Source organism: Pangasianodon hypophthalmus, chromosome 7 (assembly GCF_027358585.1).
Source record: "Pangasianodon hypophthalmus isolate fPanHyp1 chromosome 7, fPanHyp1.pri, whole genome shotgun sequence".
Lineage (NCBI taxonomy): Eukaryota > Metazoa > Chordata > Actinopteri > Siluriformes > Pangasiidae > Pangasianodon > Pangasianodon hypophthalmus.
The window spans coordinates 5,425,519-5,447,799 of NC_069716.1; the positions used below are offsets into that span (position 1 = coordinate 5,425,519).

General features: G+C 38.0%; 1 protein-coding gene across 14 annotated transcripts in view; it reads left to right on the plus strand.

Moving 5' to 3' along the window:
• The window catches only part of prom1a (prominin 1a), a 63,341-nt gene that overhangs the window by 29,258 nt on the left and 11,802 nt on the right, over nt 1-22,281 (plus strand). For 11 of the 14 annotated variants that reach the window (XM_026940590.3, XM_026940594.3, XM_034306102.2 and 8 more), the window contains 15 exons: nt 7,273-7,393; nt 8,202-8,265; nt 8,373-8,462; nt 8,734-8,957; nt 9,246-9,320; nt 10,690-10,753; nt 10,871-11,030; nt 12,021-12,173; nt 12,734-12,857; nt 13,402-13,505; nt 14,512-14,596; nt 16,979-17,125; nt 18,732-18,803; nt 20,171-20,263; nt 21,534-21,551. In XM_026940590.3, the coding sequence (XP_026796391.1) occupies nt 7,273-7,393; nt 8,202-8,265; nt 8,373-8,462; nt 8,734-8,957; nt 9,246-9,320; nt 10,690-10,753; nt 10,871-11,030; nt 12,021-12,173; nt 12,734-12,857; nt 13,402-13,505; nt 14,512-14,596; nt 16,979-17,125; nt 18,732-18,803; nt 20,171-20,263; nt 21,534-21,551 (1,594 nt within the window). The remainder of the gene's footprint in view (nt 1-7,272; nt 7,394-8,201; nt 8,266-8,372; nt 8,463-8,733; nt 8,958-9,245; nt 9,321-10,689; nt 10,754-10,870; nt 11,031-12,020; nt 12,174-12,733; nt 12,858-13,401; nt 13,506-14,511; nt 14,597-16,978; nt 17,126-18,731; nt 18,804-20,170; nt 20,264-21,533; nt 21,552-22,281) is intronic. The other 3 variants (XM_026940591.3, XM_026940593.3, XM_026940598.3) reach the window with 1 other exon arrangement.

Here is a 22,281-nt window from a genome sequence, read left to right on the forward strand (position 1 = left end):
TCTACATACCTACCTGCCTACCCATGTATCTACCTAAAATAGTTTACATGCCATGAGTACATTACAATTTCATGACCTCAATGTAGCATCTCATGGCCACATAATTGTGCACCCAAAAACCTTTGTCACACTGATTACCTGTCCAGTTACTTGCTGCGTCCCTCAGCAAGTAGATACAGCATTTTTTTTAAAAACCCTATTTAGAGGTCAAACTTACTGCCTCTGTACTTCATAGTGCAAAAAAAAAGGTTGTGTTGGTTTGGCACCTTTTTTAAACTGTTAAATCAAGACAAATCTCCACTTATTAACAAGATAATTATGACTAGAACTATTCATGCAGAATTATATTGGCAAGTTGACTCCTATTAGCTTATGTTTGAGTCTTCATTACTTTTATGTTAAATGTATCTCAGATGAGAGCAAACCAAAAAAAGCTCGGTTCTTAAATACGCATTTTTTATTCGCTGAATTTTTCGAGCTTAAAGGCAAGTGCTCGTGTTTAGAAGTGGTGGTCTCGGACAACTTTACTAAAGTCTTTACTAAAATCTGGCAACCTCTGAGGTGTGAACTACACTCAGTTTATTTTAATAAACCGAACGCACTGCCCAGAAAATCAGTTCAGGCACCTGAGAATCCTAGCTCTGAATTTGAGTTGTAGTTGTTCTTTCGGCTGCTCCCGTTAGGGGTCACCACAGCTGATCATTGGTCAGCATGTTTGATTTGGCACAGGTTTTACGCCGGATGCCCTTCCTGACCCAACCATTTTATCCGAGCTTGGGACCGGCACTGAGAGTACACTCCCGGTGACTGGGTTGGTTCCCTGCCCGGGAATCGACCCCGGGCCACGGCAGTGAGAACGTTGGATCCTTAGCTGCTAGAACGGTAGTTCTGAATACGAGTAACGTTCATTATTTTATCTTAAACCACCAATACTGAATGTGGTCCGAGATGACTAATCCATGTTTCTGTTGCTTTTCGCTATGAATTCTGAGAGTGTAACTGTTTCAAAGAGGTTTAGCATTAAATTACGATATTAATTTCTCAAACTGTTTGATATAAAATCTTCAGAAACCACTACAATGTTCACATCTTCACTAATGGTGGCCAAGAGTTACTTGCCATGGCAACAAGCACACTTCCATGATCTGACGTGAGTTATCTGTTCCTGATGAGCAACTTTATGATGCTACAACTGAACTAGAGATTGATAGAACCATTTCAACTGATCCCACTTTTCAGTATATTAATAGTGCAGCGCTTAAGGGTGGACACACAGAGGCCTTGAGGGCAACAGCACAAAACTGAACTTGATGTGCTTTATGGCTCTGTTTGGTTGCTTCTTTATTAGAGATTCCATAGCCAAGGCTTGGCTGCCTGGAGATCAGGGGCTCAGTCGCCTCACACACATATTAAATCTCCAGGGCCAGGAGGCACCACGGCAAACCGGTTCTAATGAAGCTATTACAGTGACAGGGACAGAGAGGCAACCCAGAGTGGGCTAAATTACAGAGAGTGAAAAAAAAGACTTGACAGCGGTGAGAGAATGTCAAGTACCTGCTGGTCTTTCTGTAGCTAGACTGAAAATGCTACAGCACAATCACTCAAAAGGCCGTTGTTGAAAGCGCAATCCATTTAGAAAGTCATAGATGAGCTCTGGGCTTCAAGAAGCTCCAGGAATAAGATCACTCGCTGACATGCAGTGACTCTAGAGGTGCTTTTGAGGGTTAGACTCTGAGTTTTAGACTGTGAGTTGCAGTGTGAAGGAATGATGTAGAATGTTTAGTTTGCTGAACAATGCTTATCATTCTTAGTGTCTGTCTGTTGTGTCCTTTAGTCTCAATGGGTGTCTTTTCTTCTTGGCTGTGCTCTCATTTTTATATCCTATTGGCAGCAGTGCCAGCGATTAGTACTGTCTTTAAAAAAAAAATAAAAAATTGCAGGAACCAGTTATACAGCTGAATAAATCAAGATGTGACCCAATTAGCATGCAGACTTGACTGCTCGTTACTGCCATCCTGCTTGCAAGACAAAAGTAACATTTCTCAAGGATGCTGTCACACACCAGAGCAGCGACGCGATAGAGTGACAATCAGACACCACAAGAGCCTTCAGGCAAGGATGCTTTTATTTTTAGCTTTTTTTTAACCGACATGGCATCAAATATAAGTAATTAGGTCCATGAGCAACATTCTGCATGGTTTTCCCTTTCAGTTGTGTTTATGATCTGATATTTCTGAAACTGCATTTTTCAGGGTGGAAAAATCATACATCCATTAGCTAGCATTGTCCAATGATGTGCAATGTATTACTGGCTTCTGCCAGGAGTTATATAAGTCTATTCTAGCTCTTAGTTCAAAAATGTGAATTACAGACATTACACTGAGAGATGGAGAGAAATAACTGTATGCCCAGAATGTTGTGTCCTCATCTTCTGAATGGAAACTGAATGGAAAAGAGAAACGATTGTCTTACACTTCAGTTCCCAGGCTGCCATGGCCTACTTTCTTTCCTCACACATGGGCAAGGGTGCTGGGGTAATTTGGAAACTGGGGGAAAACATTAATGCAAGTGGGATCAGAAAGAACACACAAAAAAAAAAAAAAAAAACATTTTTTAAAGCTTAAAACTATGTATTAAAATTTAATATGTTCAAAGTAAGTTAATTTAAGTAAACAACAATTACAGTCAAATTAATTTAAGCAACCAGAAATTAAGAATATATCCTGCAATAGTGAAGGTGACACTCAGCAGTTCTTATATCACTTTAAATTATGAATACAATTTAAATCAACAATATTCCAGAGTATTTAATAATGTTGGCATCTGCTGTAGCTGTAGGTTGCTTGTTAAATCTTATAATTAAATCTTATCATTACAGTGCCACCTGTGCAAACACACACACACGCACACACAAAGTTGCCATCAGGAGCATCCACGAGTATGGAGGGAGCTAAAACTATTGCTTACTGTATATTGCTTACGGAGGATCTACTCTATTGATTTGCAATAAAATCAAAAGAAATGGCCTCAGCTAATTTGACAGCTCTTGCTAAATAGTGAACACAACATGAAGATTAGGAGTGGATCAATGGTGCTTTTGAAAAAGATTGTGCCTCCTGATAATTCTGTCTCACTCTTCACCTTCCGTGCATCTCCACGTCCCCTCACAGTGCCTGCCTTTGTCTCGATCAGACTCCTGACTGTTTTGCTGCAGCACTCTGATCACGTTTCATCTCTGCAGCTCAGGCCAGAGGGAAGCCAGCGAGTGGATCTGGAACAGAGATGTTGTTGGGTGAAACCAGACCCGGTGGGTCGGCCCCTGTTTAGAAAGGCATTTAATGGGGTTCTCACCCCCACCCAGAGCTCGAACAGCCCCCAGTGAGGCAGCTAGGAACGTAGCGGGAACACAGTGGGAATACAGCAGGGTATTGTGCAGCGGAAACACGAGCCTCAAGCCCACCAACCACATGCCACATTTTCCCGTGCAGCGGACCAACACAAATGAAGCAGCTTAATTAAGTCGAAACTTTTGTAGCTTTATTTCAGAAAATGAAGAAGCATCTGTTGTATCCTGGTGAGAGATGACACTGAGGCATGCAAGTATAAATTACAAAGAACACTGAAACTTGAATGGTTTAATTAATAAAGCTTGTGACTTACCTACATCTTCTCTCCAGTCCTTACCAAAAATGTTTAATCTTTGTTCTGTACCCATAAAAAATGTATTTATATGACACATAGTGTATCCAGGGTAATTTTGACCCAGAATTACTATAAAATAAAACCGGTGGGAACTATTTTCATTCAAATTTAGACAGTCCAGTTCTCGGCTCAGTTTCCATCTGATAGCCACAAATCTGGGAGCATAAGAGCTAAAAGTAGCTTGCTAGAAAACAGCTACACAATATGATAGTTAGCCTAATGTTAGCTAGTTTGCTAGTGCTAATTACACAATATAATAGTTAGAATAATCTTAGCTAGCTTGTTGTCAAACTTGGCTAACAAAACTACAATAAAAATCATATTCTGCTGGAGAGGTGACATTATAGCTTAGCTAACTACTAAGATACAATATTTTTTTTTTTTAGATTTAAAAAACTGTTCATGCCTAAAAAAAACCTGCCACATCATTATTTAGCAACATTACCTAAGCTCGATGGCTAATAACGGAAGTGAAGACATGATATATGTAGAACAAACAAAAACTACTATTTTTCATTATGATAGCTATCCTAATGCTAGCAGCTTGCTAGTACTAATTACATCATTTAATACTTAGAATTACCTTTAAAAAAGCCATTATTTCGCAACATGACCTTAGTTAATGGCTAGCTAGCTTGATAGCTTAGATATGTGCAGTTGTTTTTTAGTGTGTGAATAGTTGTACCGTCTGGCCAGTGCTAGATTAGTAAGCAGTATCTAAAAAAGGTGGACTGGGTCAGTGCAAAATCCGTCATTTTGAAAGAGAATATGAGTTAATTTAGTCAAATTGACAACAAATGAAAAATCAAATGTCCTGGCAAGAGATGACCCTAAAGCATACAAGCGTAGTCTAGAATGATTAGCATGAAATTTAAACAGTTGAATACACACACTGCATTGTCTTCCCTCCAGGGTGCACACCAAGCGTGTTTAATTTCAGATCTGATGTTCTTTTGGTATTTTGGTCTTTCCGCTTCAGAAAAAATTACCTAATGTCTAAAAATGACAGCAAATATTTCTCCTCCTGCCCTGGCAACATTGTCGTAATAAGGTGTCGCGTCTTGTTTACACATTTATTTTGGAACTGTCACGTCTGGGTGGTGGTGTTTTTCCAAAATAGCTTCAGGCAAAAAATTAATCTCGAGTTTCTCTGCTTGAATTGTGAGCCCTTCTCCTTGAGCGAGTGTTTTTTTTTTTTTTTTTTTTTTTTTTTTAATAAACATGTTGGCTCTCCTATCTAATTGTCTCAGGGATTCACATCATCTTTAGTTCCACTTTGTTCCCTCCGTAACTCTGATCTCCTGACCCAGATGGCCCAAACAGACAGCATATTTACTGAAAGGAAGGAGGGCAAACATTAAGGGGGAGGGAGAGAGAATAACAAAGCCTCTTTGTGGTTAGGAGTTCAGTACGAGTCGCCTCAGCTAGTGTTGTTGATGTCCAGAGGGAGGATGGGGCAACAGGAGTCACCTTCTCTGAACTTTGAAACTTTTGTCTTGTCCTATTCCTGTGTGTCATGTCTCAGGGCACAGCAAATCACGTTAATACATACTGTATACATAATTGTGTATACAGAGTTGCTAGTTTATTAGTTACTAAAACAGTAAACAGTAATCCAGTAATTAATTTTTTTAAATAGCTTATATATGTGTTTCAGTGTGGGGGGGAAACCCTATTTGGAGTGACCATGGCTACGTTTTTCTCCCGATAATATGTCTCTGCTTTGAGAAAACACAAATATATTCGACCAAAACAACGTGCAATTGTTTTTATTTTGCCTAATTTCTAACCTTGCTTTGGCTGCCTGCCTACATCCAATTTAACAAACGTAGCAGTAAAAACAGTCAGTCTCCTTAAAGATGTCTTGCTAGCAAGGTGTGATTTTCTCATACAGTGAATGTCACACTTTGAACAAGTCGTTGGATAGTTACGAAATTAAGACTAATCAGGTCATTTTATAATCACATAATGGCTGTCAGAGTGTCCGCAATGCTCCTGCCCTGTCACATCATCATCAAAACAGAGAAGATCGCTTACACACTCAGCACACAAAGTTTAATGTTTAACTCTTTCAGGCAGTACACCGACAGACGGAAATCGACGTAACAGACATTTTCTATCAGTATAAACAAATGAGTTATTTTATTGCCACATGGCTGTTATGAGATTAGTCAGGACACTGTTGGGTTTCTGTGTGTAGAGTATAGTGACTCTGTATTTAATTGCTGGTGAGCAAGGGGTAAGCCCCCTTGCTGGGCAAATAATTCACATCTCTACAATAACATTGGCACAGAGATAAAATGGAGAGCACAGCTAAAGCATTTTTGATAGTAAAACACTGTGTACAACTGCCACTGCAAAATTATAACATTTAAACCTAGTAGGCTAGGTAAAAAAAAAAAAAGACATGCTTATGAAAAACTGCAAAATCGTAAAGCCCTGAGTGTCTACTTTCATATGATCCATGAACCACTACTGCAGAGTGCGACATCACAGATTCAGTGCTGAACATGGGCACCCCCAAAACAAGAGGAAATTTCATTTTTTGGCCTCTGGTAAAAAGGGTTAAAAGACCTATTAAAAAGATATTAATAACAATATTTAGTCAACAGAACTGATGAATGACTCAGCGATGATTTCCTCATTGTCGTTAGTGTAACCAGAGATCAGAGCAGAGATTGAAGAGACAACAGGAGGCTTGTGAGTGACTTTTACCTCAGGTGATGGAGGCAAGGGTGTCTTTCACAGATTTCAATATCTTTTTACATTTTTTTTATAGTTCTCTTTTCCCTGAAGGTGTCTCATTTTGCACCACTGTCTCCTCATATATGGGCTATTTCCCATGATGTGACCAAAATTCCCCAGGTTTCTAACAGATGCGATCATATTTTTGAGTCACTGCTCTTGCTACACGATTTCACTTGAAAGGAGCCAGTTATAGAGCTAGTTAACATCCTAATGCTAATGCAGTCTCTGATTCATGAGCCTGACACACTTTTCGCAAAGTGTTTTTTCATTCCACTACACAGCAATGAAAATCTAGCTGTCCTTCATACCGGCACCTCCTGCTGCTACCTGCGGTGATGTTCAATTAAAGCTGCTTGAAATTAATCAGTGAAGATACTTGAACATTTCTCTCTCAATCTGAATAATGATGTTGTTTTTTTTTTCCTAGATGAAGGTTGCTGTTAATTTGCACATTGAGCTACAAAAGGATGTACAGCTTTGTTTTCTATGTATAAACCTACAACACTGTGATCTGGCTTATTAATAGTATGAGCAGATATACTATATCTGGTTTAATAGTATGGACAGATTATCATTTTAGATACGTCTGCATCAATAATCTGTATGTGAAAATATTAGTGAGAATTATAGTGATTATTTGCGATTTCAGTGTGAATGATGTAATGCCTGTGGAAAACAGGTGTAGATTTTTTTTTATGTGAGTGCTGCCATCTATTGGCTGGTTATTTCCAGATGTTTTGCTTCCAGTGTTCTCATGAATTATCTGGAGAACTGCATATGTCGAAGAATTTTGAGTGGATTTCCTCTTTTCTCTGATCCCAGCGCTGGGGTCCTGTGTGCATATGCAGCCAATCAGAACCTGAGTTCTCAGTTGAAGACCGTGAGGAGGCTCGTCAGCAGTAACCTGAGAGACTTGTACACCTTAGCCAATAATACACCAGCGGTAAGAACTTGGATGTTATCCTGCATCACACAGCAGGGATAGATGGAATGATTGATATGGGAAGATAAACAGATGAATGGATGAAAGGGAAGATGGACAGATGGACAGAGATGAATGGATGGATATATGGATGAATAAATGGATGCATAGACAGACATATGATAGGGTGGATGGGCAGGTGGGTTATTTGGATGGACAGAGAAATGAACAGATTTATGGATGAACATATGTAGGGATGGACGGTTAGAGGAATGGACAGTCAGATATATAGGTGGATAAATGGATGACCATGTGAATGGATGGACAGGCAGTAGAATGGTTGGATGAGTAAATGGATGAATGGGCAGATGGATGAAAAGATGAATGAGTACATGGTCAGACAGATGAATGAATGGATGGATTTGATGTATGAAGAGGTGGGAGGGATGGACGGATGGGTGGGTTGCACAAAAGCATGGGCAGATGAATGAATGGACAAATGGGTGTGTGGTTAATGCATAGATGGATGGATGAATAGATGGGTGGCTGGACAGGTGTATGGATAGGTAGGCAGAAGCATGGACAGATGAATAACTGGATGTTGTTTGGATGGGTGTGTGGATGAATGGATGTGTGGACAAAAGGATAGACAGATGAATGACTGGACATATTAATGAATGGAGGGATGATCGACTGATGAATGCATGGGTGAATTGATATATTTATACATTAATATTGCATCAGTTTAAGTCCACTTCTAGAAGTCCAGTTTAATTGTATTCATTATAATTACAGATTGTAAATTAGTTTTGTATGATTTCATTCCCAGCAAGTTGATTACCTGATATCTCAGTATGGAACTGCCAAGAACCAGGTGCTTTGTGATCTAGACAGTAAGTATACAATGTTGATTGTAGTGCATTGTCCAATACATGCTTTCATTGCGTGTAAACTGAATGAGTGTGTGTGTGTGTGTGTGTGTGTGTGTGTGTACCTGTAGATGTAGGTCAGTTGTTGGGTGGAAGGATACATGAAGAGCTGGGAAAAGTGGTGCTTCCTGCCCTGGATGAGGCACAGAACATGGCTGGAGGTAGAACATTATCCATTTACTCTTTCTCTTTCTCTCTCTCTCTCTCTCTCTCTCTCTCTCTCTCTCTCTCTCTCCCTCCCTCTCTCCCTCTTACACACTCTCCCATAATAAATGTCCATTAAAACTGCATATAGATCCTGATTGTCATTGGTCACTTAATCAAAGTGGAAAGAACCACTCAAGGTAACCATGACAAATACATCCTTTGAGACATGGTCATGTCTGTGTGTGTCTGTGTGTGTCTGTGTGTGTGTGTGTGTGTGCACGCTAGTGATTCAGGACACTAAGGAAGCTCTGGAGAACGTGACTGTGACGTTGGCGGTCCTGCAGGAGGGCACGGCGCAGCTACAGTCGAACCTGAGCAGGGTGCGCATGGACATCACGAATGCCCTCGATGACCCGGCATGCGCTGACTTGTTTTCACACACAGTTCACATCTGCGTCAACATCCTCAGCTCTCTCAGCCAACTGGAGATCAGCGCTAACTACTCAGCGGTGAGGTTTAACTTCAGTTTAACTATGTAATCTATGAAATCATATCTTACCGTCCTAATTATTAGGATACTAAACAATATTTATGGAAACCTTAATATTTTATAGACATTAAAAATTACAAAAGAAAAAGGAGATTAGACTAAGAAAACAAGCCAAGCACATAAAGAAATACCTATATAGAAAACCTAGTGAGCATTCTTGACTTTTAAGATGGATTATCTTGATCTGAAAACAAGCATAAGAGCTAATTTGTTTTTAAAATGCTAAATTACAGCTTGTGTGTTTCAGCTGCCTGGTGTGAGTGAGCAGTTGGCCAAAGTGAACAACGTTTTGAAGACCAACCTCAGCCAAATAGTTCACAAGGTGCTTCAGTATAATGATGACATTGGAGTTTTGATGTTATGCATGTTGTTAAAATGACTGCCAAGAAAACTATATTGGAATTACAGTAATTAGCCTCCAAACTGTTAAAAGTGTTGTTCTGTCTGGTTTCTCTTTTTTGGGTGTAAGTGGTCAGGATATTCACCCCTTTTCTTCATTCTGGAGGACAGATCTGTCATGCAATTGTGTCTTTGCAATGATACCATTTGTCCTGGCTTTGGTAGTTCATATTATGCAATATATACTCGTACATACTTTAATAGGAACACCTGTACACCTGCTCATTTATGCAATTATCCAATCAGACAATTATGTGGCAGCATAAAATCATGCAGATACAGGTCAAGAGCTTCAGTTAATGTTCACATCAAGCATCAGAATGGGGAAAAAGTGGGATCTCTGTGACTTTAACCATGGTTGTTGGTGCCAGATGGACTGGTCTGGGTATTTCAGAAACTGATCTTCTGGGATTTTCACACACAACAGTCTCTAGAGTTTACACGGAGTGGTGCGAAAAACAAAAAATATTGGGTGAGCGACAGTTCTGTGGGCGGAAAGGCCTTGTTGAAAGAGAGGTCAGAGGATTGGTTTAAGCCACCAGGATGGATATAGTAACTCATAGAATCACTCTTTACAGCCATGGTGGCCTGTATCTGCATGATTTTATGCATTGTGATAATGCCACTTGATTGGCTGATTGGACAGCTGGATAAGTGTTCCTATTAAAGTGGACGGTGAGTGTAATGCACACAGTCGTAGTTACAGGGACTGCATCAAATTTGTGACTGTTACACCAGTGCATTAATTTGTTATCTAAACTCCAATGGTCTCTGGAAATTTAGTCAAATTTGGGAGAGTTTTCCCAGATTTTGACAAAAAATAAAATGAAATAGACTAGGAAATAAAAATAGAGCAAAAAGCAACATACATTACCTGAGGAACCTTCTTTTTTTGAAAACAGTGACCTTAACAGACACAATTAGGAAAATATTTTTAACAGCTTTCTCAATTAAATAATTGAACCCTTGTACTTTTACAGTAAAGTTCCATGGAAAATAAAGTGATAAAAAACTGCTTATAACCAAACATCAAGATATTAGTTTGTATAGTTATCATATCATACCACAATTTTTCCCATACCATTTTTGCTGTTTTTTTATGTTTATATATATATATATATATATATATATATATATATATATATATATATATATATATATATATATATATATATATTAACCCCTAGTGTATATATACATTAACCCCTAGTTCATTATTCAGAGTTCTAGCATATGGCTTCTAGAGTAGAGGGTTGACTCTTTCTCTGAAGTATGTTTTTCTCATCCTTCAGGGGTATTTAGCCTTCAGCGACACCCCAACAATGGTAACAAACCAGACCAAAAATGTAGCTGAAGGTAAGGTTTATAAGTAAATGCACCCCCGTCACCATAGATAATCTATGCATCAGTTCTGTCATGTAATGTTGGAGACCTTTCCTTCTTTTCTGTCCTCCTTTTTCTGAATGATTTTAGGAGTCCGAGGTTTGTTGGATGGCACTGGCAACAATATCACCAGATTCTCCAAGCTGTTTCCGGTGCAGACGACTGTGAACAACGTCACCATTTTCATCAGTCACACACATTCACAAATTGAGGATCTTTACCCAGAGATCGACAAAATGGACTTCTATAGGTACTTCAGCCATGATAGATACACAGATCTCAGTCACAGCGATTGCTCTGTGCATGTCGTAAATGTCTTAAATGTTTCATAAAATCATGCATAAATGAACAAACACCACCTAGATAACACCTAAAATATCTTATATGGTTGAACACAAGCAAAATTAATGGCTGGTTAAGTAATTAGACATGGCAAATGATCCCAAAAGATGACTTTCACTAGCCGAAAGGAGCTCACTAACAACAAAAAGTCTAATCATTCTTGAAGCATGTGCTCTTTGCAGAATGCTCCCTTTAGCTACGGCTTTCCACTATTCCCACATTTCTGTAGAAAAAATGAAGGCTTTTCTTTTAGCATTATCATTATCCGTGTTAGAATTATCTATTAATTAAATCGCTCAGTCACTCATTCACTTGTATGAAGCTGGCACTGATTAAACATCATCAGTCAGGGACAAAGTAGGCGTGCATTAGCATAGTGACACATAAGCACAAAAAGTCATTAAATTAAAAAATAGATGTGTTGGAATTTTTTTTCTCGTGGCAGCTGCTCCAAAGTGCAAAAGAAATTTAAAAGAATAAGATATTTATTTAACTTACACCAGTTTTCTTAACCAAGACTAAACATCATGAAATGAAATAAATGAATTTTAAGACTTCATTTAAAAGAATGCACATAAACAAGGTATTTACGATGCATTATAAGTACAAAGTTAAAAAAATATTAAGTACAAAATTTTAACATCCTATAAGATGCTTCCAGTCTGTAATTACTTTTAAAAAAAATGTAATAAACGTATCACAAGCGTATTGTGACATGACATCATTTATCATGGTATTGCCCTACTTCTTTTGAATTCTCCATTTAACCTAAAATCAAATCCATGGAATTCAAGATCAATTCTAATCATACAATCATTTTACTAATAACAATCATTTTACTAATAATGACTGTGTATTTGACTAGTCTATAAAATATTGTGTAATCTTTTGTCTGCAGGTGGATTGGGTGTATCACACTGTGCTGCATGGTGGCTCTTATATTAGCCTTCAACTTCCTGGGTCTTCTGTGTGGAATCCTGGGATTTGACAGACACGCCTCTCCTACTACCCGCGGCTGCGTGTCTAACACCGGAGGGAACCTGCTGATGGCGTAAGTGAGGCAGTTTAATTTATCAGCTAGTGGATGTAAGATTGTGGAATTTGACCCTCTCTGGTAGGAAAATGCTATTACAAGTTACTTGTGGAGGAACATTTCACAATGTGTTGTGCTTCAAACTCCGCAGTAAAGATAACCCAGCTGAATATCATCAAAATAGTAAGAAATAAGCAAAAACACTATCAGTCCGGTATCCTTTTTCTAGTTATGGTAATAGTATGGGACACTCTTTACACTTTCACTCTCTCTTGCTCACTATCTCTGTCCTGATTGGCTTCGGATCCTGCCAGTCACTGTGTAGTCCGTCTTCTTTTGTGCCTAAAGTTGGATCATGATGTTGTTTCATGTATCTGAGCTGACATGGCATATGTGATCAAATTTCCTGTCAATTTGGACCCGAAACTCTGACACAGCACTGACTCTGGCATTTTATAGGAGCTCTGGGACATCATATAATGAAGAAAAAAGAAGAAAAAAATTCTTACATGGTGTGGTTTTACCTCTAGCAGAAAGTCCTCTTATTTCCTCTTATTAAGAAACTGTGTTTCTTTCAGTGGTGTCGGCTTCAGCTTCATGTTCTCCTGGGTGCTCATGGGAGTGGTGACGGTGACGTTTGTGGTGGGGGGGAATGTCGAGAAGCTGGTGTGTGAACCTTTCCACTCCAGAGAGCTCTTCAAGGCAAGACTGCACACACGTTCAACACAAAAACAACACTCCATTACACGTTATCATGCTGCTTTAGTGAGACTTACAGTAAATACAGTATATATGGGTAAATTATTAAGGCAGGGTCATCCATCATCTTGTCATTTACATTTACACCATTTAGTACATGCTCTTGTCCAGACTTAATAAAGTGCTTTATAGTCTCCATCAAAAAACATCATCTTAAAATCCCTTAAGAATCCCTTATGTTTTAAATGTCAGTTCATTTTAAATAAATAGCTAGTATTCGAGGCCTAATCTTATTTTCCTCCTTTTAGCTATTTTAGAAATGTAGCTACTGCCTTTTAAAGTCCTTTTAAACTCTTTTATGCATTTATGCAGAAGTGTGGTGTCTGTTAATTTGTGTTACACTGGGAAAAGTCTGATGCTCAGCCAAGGAAATGCTATAAAAAGCTATACGAGCCCTGACAACAGATATTCGAAGGTTTTCAGTGATGACGGAGAAGATCGTCTTTTACAGATAAAATGCGCTAATGTTTAGGTGTTTGCTGTTTAGGTGTTGGACACTCCAAATCTGGTGAACCCTTCATGGAAGCATTTCATCCCTGGCTACCTGTATAACGATCCAGAAATAGATCTCACAGTGGAAAACATTTACAGGTGAATATCAGCCTGAACACATGCTTACCAACATGAGCGTTCAGATCAAGGAGACACTTTTTTTTTTGATAACATTAGGCTTTGGTTATGAAGCTGGATATGAATATATTCATTCCATAAGTGCATTTATAGAAGAAATTTGGTATTCATGAAAATCATGTTAGGAAAAACATTCTTATCCTACGAGAGCTCCTGAGTGAATTTATGTATGAGGAGAGTCACTAAAGTAAACCTCAGATCATACTGAATTGATTCATGAATCAGTTGGCAATGAGTCATTTTTAACACTTTATTTCACTGGTACTCGCAGGTCAAGGTGACAATCGTTCTCTGTAACATAAAAACTAAAAGCTTCCTGCTGAAAAAACCTGAAGTACCGTTTTATGTTCAGTAAATCAGAAATTAAAATGGCGGATTTTGCCACCCAGTCAAATATGTCAGTGATCTTAGTACACACTCCTGCTCTTGTTAAAATTCTGTCTTCAGCAGGTGGAAGCTCCTTTCATATACACACTCGTGTGGGCCAGCAGAGGGCAGCAAAGAGCCAATTTAACTGCAATAACACACCCTTTACATTTATTCCTACAATTTTTATGTATATTTTTGCTTTTCTTAAATACAAGAAAATCAGAAGGAATTAGAAGAATTGCTTAAAAATAGATATATGAAAATAAAAAATGGGAGGCCAAGGCGTAAAATTTCATCAATTATGAAAAACTCAGTCAGTAGCTACATCAGTCAGTAGCTATAATATAAGATATTTTTAATAAATACTAATACTGATAAAGATAAAGCATCAGGAGCTACCTATGTGGCAGACATTTTTTTTATTTTTAAATCTTGCTCAAGGGCCAACAGTGGCAGTTTCGAATCACATTCAAATAACGGCTTAGCATAAACCAGAGCAAACTGTGCTGTTTATGAAAAACCAGATAAGAGAATAGTAGATGTTGGTGAGATATATTCTATTCTAATCATTTTGCTTTTCTCTCTCTCTGTGTCTCAGTAACTGTAAGGAGAACCATGGGATTTATTCTGCCCTCCACCTGGATAAAGTGTTCAACATCTCAGCCTTGCTCAACACCAGCTTGGTGAGTTGATTCATTTGCTCCTAGAAGAGCTACATGGACTAAGACTTACCGAAAGTTTAATATTATGTCCACCATATGCTCCCAGTTATGCTCACGTTGTTTTAAAAATTTATACCTTGTTCAAAAATGTTACCTAATATTACGCCTCAGCTTTGTGGTCTATGAAAGCATTTATCTTATTATGATACATGCTATTTTTATGTTCAGAAATGGGTCTGTACATTTATTCACAGGTACAGTATGCTTCAAAATATCTTTAAAAATGATTATCTGTCTAACATATACAACTGCTATTTAAAGATATACACTGAACACTGGCAGTGTACTGCATTTTAACTGTCTAGTGATTAATTCAAATATAGCAGTGACACTAAACCAAGCTAGAATCGTGATTGTGGGAGATTAGCTTCCACTTATCCAATGCCATCTTACACTGTGGGCTGTTTTTGAACCATTTCCAATCTTTCAGAACCTCAGAGTTCACGATAAGCTGTGATTTTCTTTTCTTCACAGCCAGTTGGCAAGCTTACAGCGTCTTCTGGTGTTAAAGACAATCTAGCCAGTGCGTTTGGCACAAAGCGATGCAAATGAGCTCTTTCCTTAAAAGCAGGCATCACTTGGTGCTCTCTTAAATCCCAGCTCGTGTATACGGTACTTTTTATGCTCTAATACTCGCTAATAAACTCAATTATCTCATTTCAACTTTAGTAATAATGTTATGAAGAATAGATATCCATGGATTTGTCCTATCAAAGCTTTAATCAGGTGGGTAATGTGCTTACTCTGGCATTAGTCTTAGTATTGCAGGGACTCGATGTACTCGTTTCAGTTGCCTGGTGTAAAAGCACCGCTTACCGTGAATGTATAGCTTGTTTCTTTAAGGTCTTTCTCTTTAGAATTACATAATACTCTCCAGTTAAATGTGAACAGGTTGCTTTCAGTGTATTGTTATATCATTCCTGTTTTTTTTTTTCTTTCAGCCCTACAGACATGACCTGCATACAGATGCTTTAAAATGAGGTTTCTCAACTCCAGTACTGGGAACACACTGTCCTGCACAGTTTAAAGTAGGACCTCGAACATCTCAGGAATGAGCTGAATAATTAATGATCGAGTGTGTCGGGTGTAGCAGAGCAGGGAGTCTCTAGTACTGGAGTCGAAAACCTCTGATAAGTGCCAAATGTCAACTTCAGTTCAATTAAATTTTATTTTTATAGTGCATTTAATAGTAGACATTGTCACCTAGCAGCTTTACAGAAATCCGGATGTAGATTTAGCTCTCTAATGAGCAAGCCAGAGGCAAGAGTGGCAAGAGATAACAAGAGAAGAGCCAAAAGGGAATGTGTGCTCTTCTGGGTGACACTGTAGTGAGATTGTAAATCATTGCTCTCCTACAACTGTATACTATAAAGTCAGACAGTACTGACTGTGTATGTAGGTACAACTAATAGATACTACAGTATCTAGGTGAGATTATCCGCTGAAGCAAGGGGAAACTCTTTTTGGGAATTGCAGATCTTTTAGGGAATCCGTATGGGACAATCCGTAGTAGCAGAATGTGAGTCTCACCTGCAGAAAGCTCAACGTATCAGAATAAATCAGGAGAGTCTGAATGGTGAGAGAAGCCCAGCAGTAGAACAACATTAGCCTTGTTTCGTGGACATTCCGCAGCATCAAATGTAACTATAAATAGATTTTTTAAAAAAAGTAAGACGTTATTGTATAATTAATAACACAACGTAATCCTTAGCAAATTGCTCTTGTTTATAAATTATAAAACACTTTGGGGAGTGCTGGTATAGGAGAATAATCAGCTTCAGCCTGGTAACAGTATCTCTGCATCACGCCATGGTTGACTATTTTCCCATAACAGCACTCCTCCGAGTGTTTTATTCTTTACTTCTAATCCTGATCATGACGTTACCCAGATTTCAGGTGAATACGCCGTGTTTATTTTACACACTCAAATCTCCAGCACCTTTATTGCGTCAATTAAACTTTATCTTCATTCCCGTGTTGTGAGATCTCTTACTCAGATTGCGTCTTTATCTGTATTTGCAGTTGCAGTGTGCCAGGGGAGAGTCTGAACCCAGCGTTCCCCCAATTCCAGTCCTCTTGCCCTGCCTTGTTGTCATTTCACCTTACTCTAATAAGCCTCATTCATCAACAAGAGGTTGAGAATTAGTCGATGAGCTGAGTCAGGGGTTATAGAGTCTGGAAAACACTAAACTAACTGTGCAGTGCTCGAGTCCCCTGTGGAGCAGACCTGAGGAGACAAAGCAGCACTGTTCCACCAGCACCAGCATCTGTTTCCTATCACTAAGTCCTCTCAGGCCCCATATCTCAAAACACTGCTGTGGTTTCTCCCTTTTCCTTCTCTAGTACACTAAGGATGTGTCTAAGAAGTTTGACGGCGTGAAGGTGGATCTGAAGACGATTGTCCTGCTGAATGCAGAGGGCAAAGATAACCTCATCAACTTCACTGAAGCTGGCATTAAAGACATCGACTTTGCAGCGTATATAGAGGAGGTACAGCCTCTCGTGTACTTCCATCGTCTAAAATCGACAAAAATGTAGAAATCTTCAATATGAGAAAGCCACCACATGATGCACTTACTGTTCAAATGTTTAATGTTGTGAGCACACTGGGAAAAATGCACAGTGACCATAATGTAGCTAATTCCCCTAGCAGGCTCATGGTGATTATTTTCTACAAGCAACGGAAAGGTAGAGTGACAGCGGAAATGAGACAAAACAGTCAGGAATATCAACAGTTCTCTCTGATGTGCTGGTAAATTACCAAGAAAAGACTCCTTATAATTAGACTTATGATCAACTGCAAAACTCAACTTCCAAAAATTCTACCAGAAACAACACTGAGGAATTGAAATTTTCAATTAAGTACAACAAAAGTGAACTGTTAAGGTACTAAATTCTCGTACTTGCTTTTCATATCTTCTCGTAAGGCTTTTTATTTTATTTATTTTATTTAAACACGGGGTCAGCGCTTACTGGGGCCTAAAGTACAAGATGTACCATCCTTCACATTGTAAAGAAATATCCACTTTCTCATTTATAGGAGAACTCACATTACACAATTCTGAATTGAGTATCATTTTTGTGTTTCCTAAATATACAAATGAAGAGGGTGATATCTGAGAAGCCAGTATGAGAAGATCTTCTCATAAAGCTGCATCATAGACAGGAAGTGCATGATTTTATTTGTTTGTTATATGTGATATGATATTTTATACACCAGTCAAAGGTTTGAACACCAACTCGTATAAGGGTTTTCACTTTGTCTACTATTTTTTACTATTGTAGAAAAAGTATTCCTGATTCATTGCTTCTCTTCAGATCGAAATGAAAACTACTTGTTTTAATTTAATTTTAAGCAAAAAGTACTTTAATTAAAAATAATTAAATAAAACCCACATTTACTTTTTACACCTACATGGGGAATAACTTATCTTAGAAACCTGAGTCAAAGTATATGTTCAATCTCATGCATCTAAACTTTTTTGTCTTTTTTGTGAACAATATTGAGTTCTTTGGTTAGAAAGAAAAAAATTAAAAATTAAAAAAACCCAAAAGAAGACACTGCACACACAATTGACTGATATTACATTTCTTACAGGGTATAAATGAATAAACTTTTTTATTTTAATCTGTAATTTGCAATGTGCAATTTCATTTCAAGGATGAGCTTGTACCCTGCCTCATAGCCTTGTTTTAAAATGAATTTTATAGTAACACTCATGCTAGCCATAAGAATTCTTTTATACCTAATAGTTACAACTTGAGAAATAAATTCAGCTAATTAGATCCGATGTGTTGCTTGGGTTGTGTACACTTTTGACTGTTAGTGTAGTTATCTGTTTAGTTATTCTAGTTATATATATACATTTTTATTATATTATGTTATTATAATGTAAACTGAATTGATCCTTCCATTAAATAACTGTAATGGCACATATTTTATCCAGTAAATCTATTGTTTAAATTGTTGGAATACATTGATGAAATAAATGTTCATAAGGAGGAGGAAAAGGTTTAAGAACCCCTCATGTGTAAAATGTAATGAGATTTTAAGTGTGACTAAGATTCCCTTCTCTTTCGTCTCGTCTGTTTTCAGCTCAATAAAGGAGTGACCCGTGTCGACTTGCTGTCATTCGCTAATGACCTGGATACTCAAGCTGACCAACTGGTGGGTTCCATTTTCTTCTGTGACGAATGTCTCATTAAACCCAAACCAGCTTGTAAAAGTGATATGTCCTGTTGTTTATGGTCAGTTCATTTGAGTAAACTACGTTTATTTTATTCCGTATATTATTATATACCTCCAGTCCAACAGCTGTCTCTCAGTTTAGGTTCGCTGACAGGTTACATTTCACACCTGAATCCTACGTTAATGTACACAGCTGGGTTGAAGAAACTGTGCACAAGCCTCCCATTCATTCTGCAAAACTCTCACAGTAATGATCGAATCGAGAAGTCTGAGGTGTAATTTAAGCTTAGCAGGCACTGTGTGTGTTCCCATGCTCCACATAGCCAAGCTTTGTAACACACAGTCCAGATTTTAATGTGCAGAACTGTAATGTAGACGATAGATCATATACATTAATCACATGTGTACACACACACACACACACACACTCAGGGGCGGTGCTGAGCCAGCGCCTGCTGGGGCCAAAAGTACAAGACGTACCGTGCTTTATGTTTTTTCTGTCTACAGGCCAATTCACATGACATAATTCTGTCTTTATCATTATTCCTGTCTCCAAGGTTTAAAATAAGCTTAATTTGAATCAAAGCTTTTTCCATTTTCTCAACAAGTGTTCCTGCAGTGCAAGATACATTGGTTTGTTTTTTTTGGGTTTTTTTTTTTATCTTAGCATCTGATTTTTTTTTATCCTTGATCTGATCTTAGCACTGGACGTAAAGCATTTACATCATAACTTTATAATTTCTTCCAGATAGCATGCCTCCATAGGCATTCTAACACTTTCAAGCATTCAAGGAATAAACACGATGGGATATGCTGTTACAGGAAAATAACCATGACAAGGTGGTGCCGTGTGGCACAACACAAAGCGGAGTTACTGTTACTAATGCAAAGTAGATTATTTTCCTATAACCGCATGTCCCAAAGTCTATTATTCTTCTTTATAACATAGGAATTTGTCAATGTTGACCATTTTTAATTTATTTATTAACAACACATTGTAGTTTTTGTCTAGTCACATTATAGTCCTCTGTCCTGAAGACTTCGAAAGCACTGACACTGGAGACTCCTTCCATGTTAAATAAACATCCTCACTAGTCACTCACCAGTGTTTAACAGCCATCAGGATAGAAAATCTGGGTAGAAATTCAGCTACTGCGTTTCATTTAAATCAAGCTATGTAACATACATAAAGTTCAAATGATAACCTGCATTATACGTTATAAAAAACTGGATACATTTAAAGTGCTTGAAAAATCAACAAACTCTAAATACATATTCGCTAAAAATGTGAACTTGTTCTTTCTTTAGTAAGCTTATGGTTTGTGTATGGTTTATGTCTGTCTCAGACTAAAGGACCTGTACAGACGTCAATCAAGGGCCACGCTAACACACTGCGACAGATCCACACCAAGCAGGTCATCCCTCTGCAACAGTCCATGGTAATCCTGCTCCCTCTCATCCAGTATCAGTTTAATAATTTATTCAGTAGTAAATGTTCAGCATGGTTATATTCAGTAGCTGAGTACATGTAACGTAGAGAATATGACATTGTTCATGAAGGACTGAAGATTAAGAGAGAGAGAGCAATGCTGGATAACAAGTGCTTCTAAACCTTAAAATGTAGCAGCTTCAGTATTATAAATATACTATGTGACCAAAAGTTTGTGGACACTGAACATCACACCCATGTCCCTGTTATAATAAGCTCCACTCTTCTGGGAAGGCTTTCCTAGATTTTGGAGTGTGGCTGTGGGGATTTGTGTTCATTCAGCTACAAGAGCATTAGTGAGGTCAGGTACTGATGTTGGTGAGGAGGTCTGGGGTTCAGTCGGTGTTCCAGTTCATCCCAAACGTGTTCAGTGGGGTTGAGGTCAGGGCTCTGCGCAGGAGACACGAGTTCTTCCACTCCAACCTTAACACACCATGTGTTCATGGTTTCTCACTTTGTGCACAGGGGCATTGTCATGCTGGAACAGGTTTGGGCCTCTTAGCTCCAGTGAAGGGAAATTTTAATCCTATAGTGTACAAAGATATCCTAGACAATTGTGTGCTTCCAACTTTGTGGCAACAGTTTGGGGAAGAACTACATATGCGTGTGATGGTCAGGTGTCCATATAGTGTATATATGTTGTGTAGATATGAAAGTTGTCACTAATAGCAATTTTCACAAGCAAAAAATTTCACTTAACAATAATTCAGTTACTATTATCATCAGCTGATATACAGTATACACTTACCAGCCACTTTATTAGGAACACCTCCCTGCTTATTCATGCGATTATCCAATCAGCCAATCATGTGGTGGCAGCACAATGCATAAAATCATCCAGATACAGGTCAAGAGCTTTAATGTTCACAATGACTGAAAATTTCAGACACTGCTGATCTCCTGGCATTTTCTCTCTACAGTTTACACAGAATGGCACAAAAAATATCCAGTGATCATATTTTTTTCTGATTGTAAGCTTTGAGTATATGTTACATATAAAACAGGACATGAGATGTTTTCTTGTATTGAGATTTTGTGTGTATTTTAGTTAAATGCTGTTATTGCTGCTATTCTAATAAGCCTAACACTTATATAGCATTTATTATCCGTGTTTTATTGGTGCAGTTTCCACCACCTCCATAGTAAGTTTCTTTCTGTCACTTAGTGTTGCTATATCTTACCTCTTTCTCTCGATCTTTTCCTGATCTTTCAATTTCAAGAAATACGTTAGCGCAAGGGTAAGTGTGTGTGTGTGTGTGTGTGTGTGTGTGTGTGTGTGTGTGTGGGTGTGGTGACCTTGTGCTTGACCATGTTTAAAAAAAAAAAATTAAAAAAAAACTCCATGAATTTATATTCATTTGTTGTCACAAACTTATTAGACCACGATTAACACATTTTTACTTATAAATTTACTTTTGTTTTATTACCAAAGAGTTTATCGAGCTCTCTGAATTAGCATGATGCAGAGTTTGACAGCCTGTTTATAGTGTGTATATTATTCCTTCTCATTCAATAGTCCATTATCATGATGTATGTAGCTCCTCCATGTCATGCATTTCCTGTTTTTGAGCATGCATATAATAATTTCAAGTATGTTACACATTAAAGGCAAAAGACTAGATGTCTGTGTTTCTGTGAATTAAAAAACAAACTCCTGATTTTCAACATGCACTGTATATTATTATTATTATTATTATTATTATTATTATTATTATTATTAATTCAGGATGAGATTGTCTCTGTAGGCAGCATTTTGGGCAGTGATTGTGCTTCTGAAGCAAAAAGAGTCCTGCAAAGTTCCTCCATCTCAGAGAAAGCATTCCCAGAATTCGGAAGAGAGTTGTGGAAAACATGCCAGATAGTCCTAAGCATACTTTTAGGTATTTAGTAAAATACATTGTACCATAGCGATAATAAATGCTCGATCCAGTTTGGTCAGAATGTGTTGATTAGTTTTCTCTAACAGTA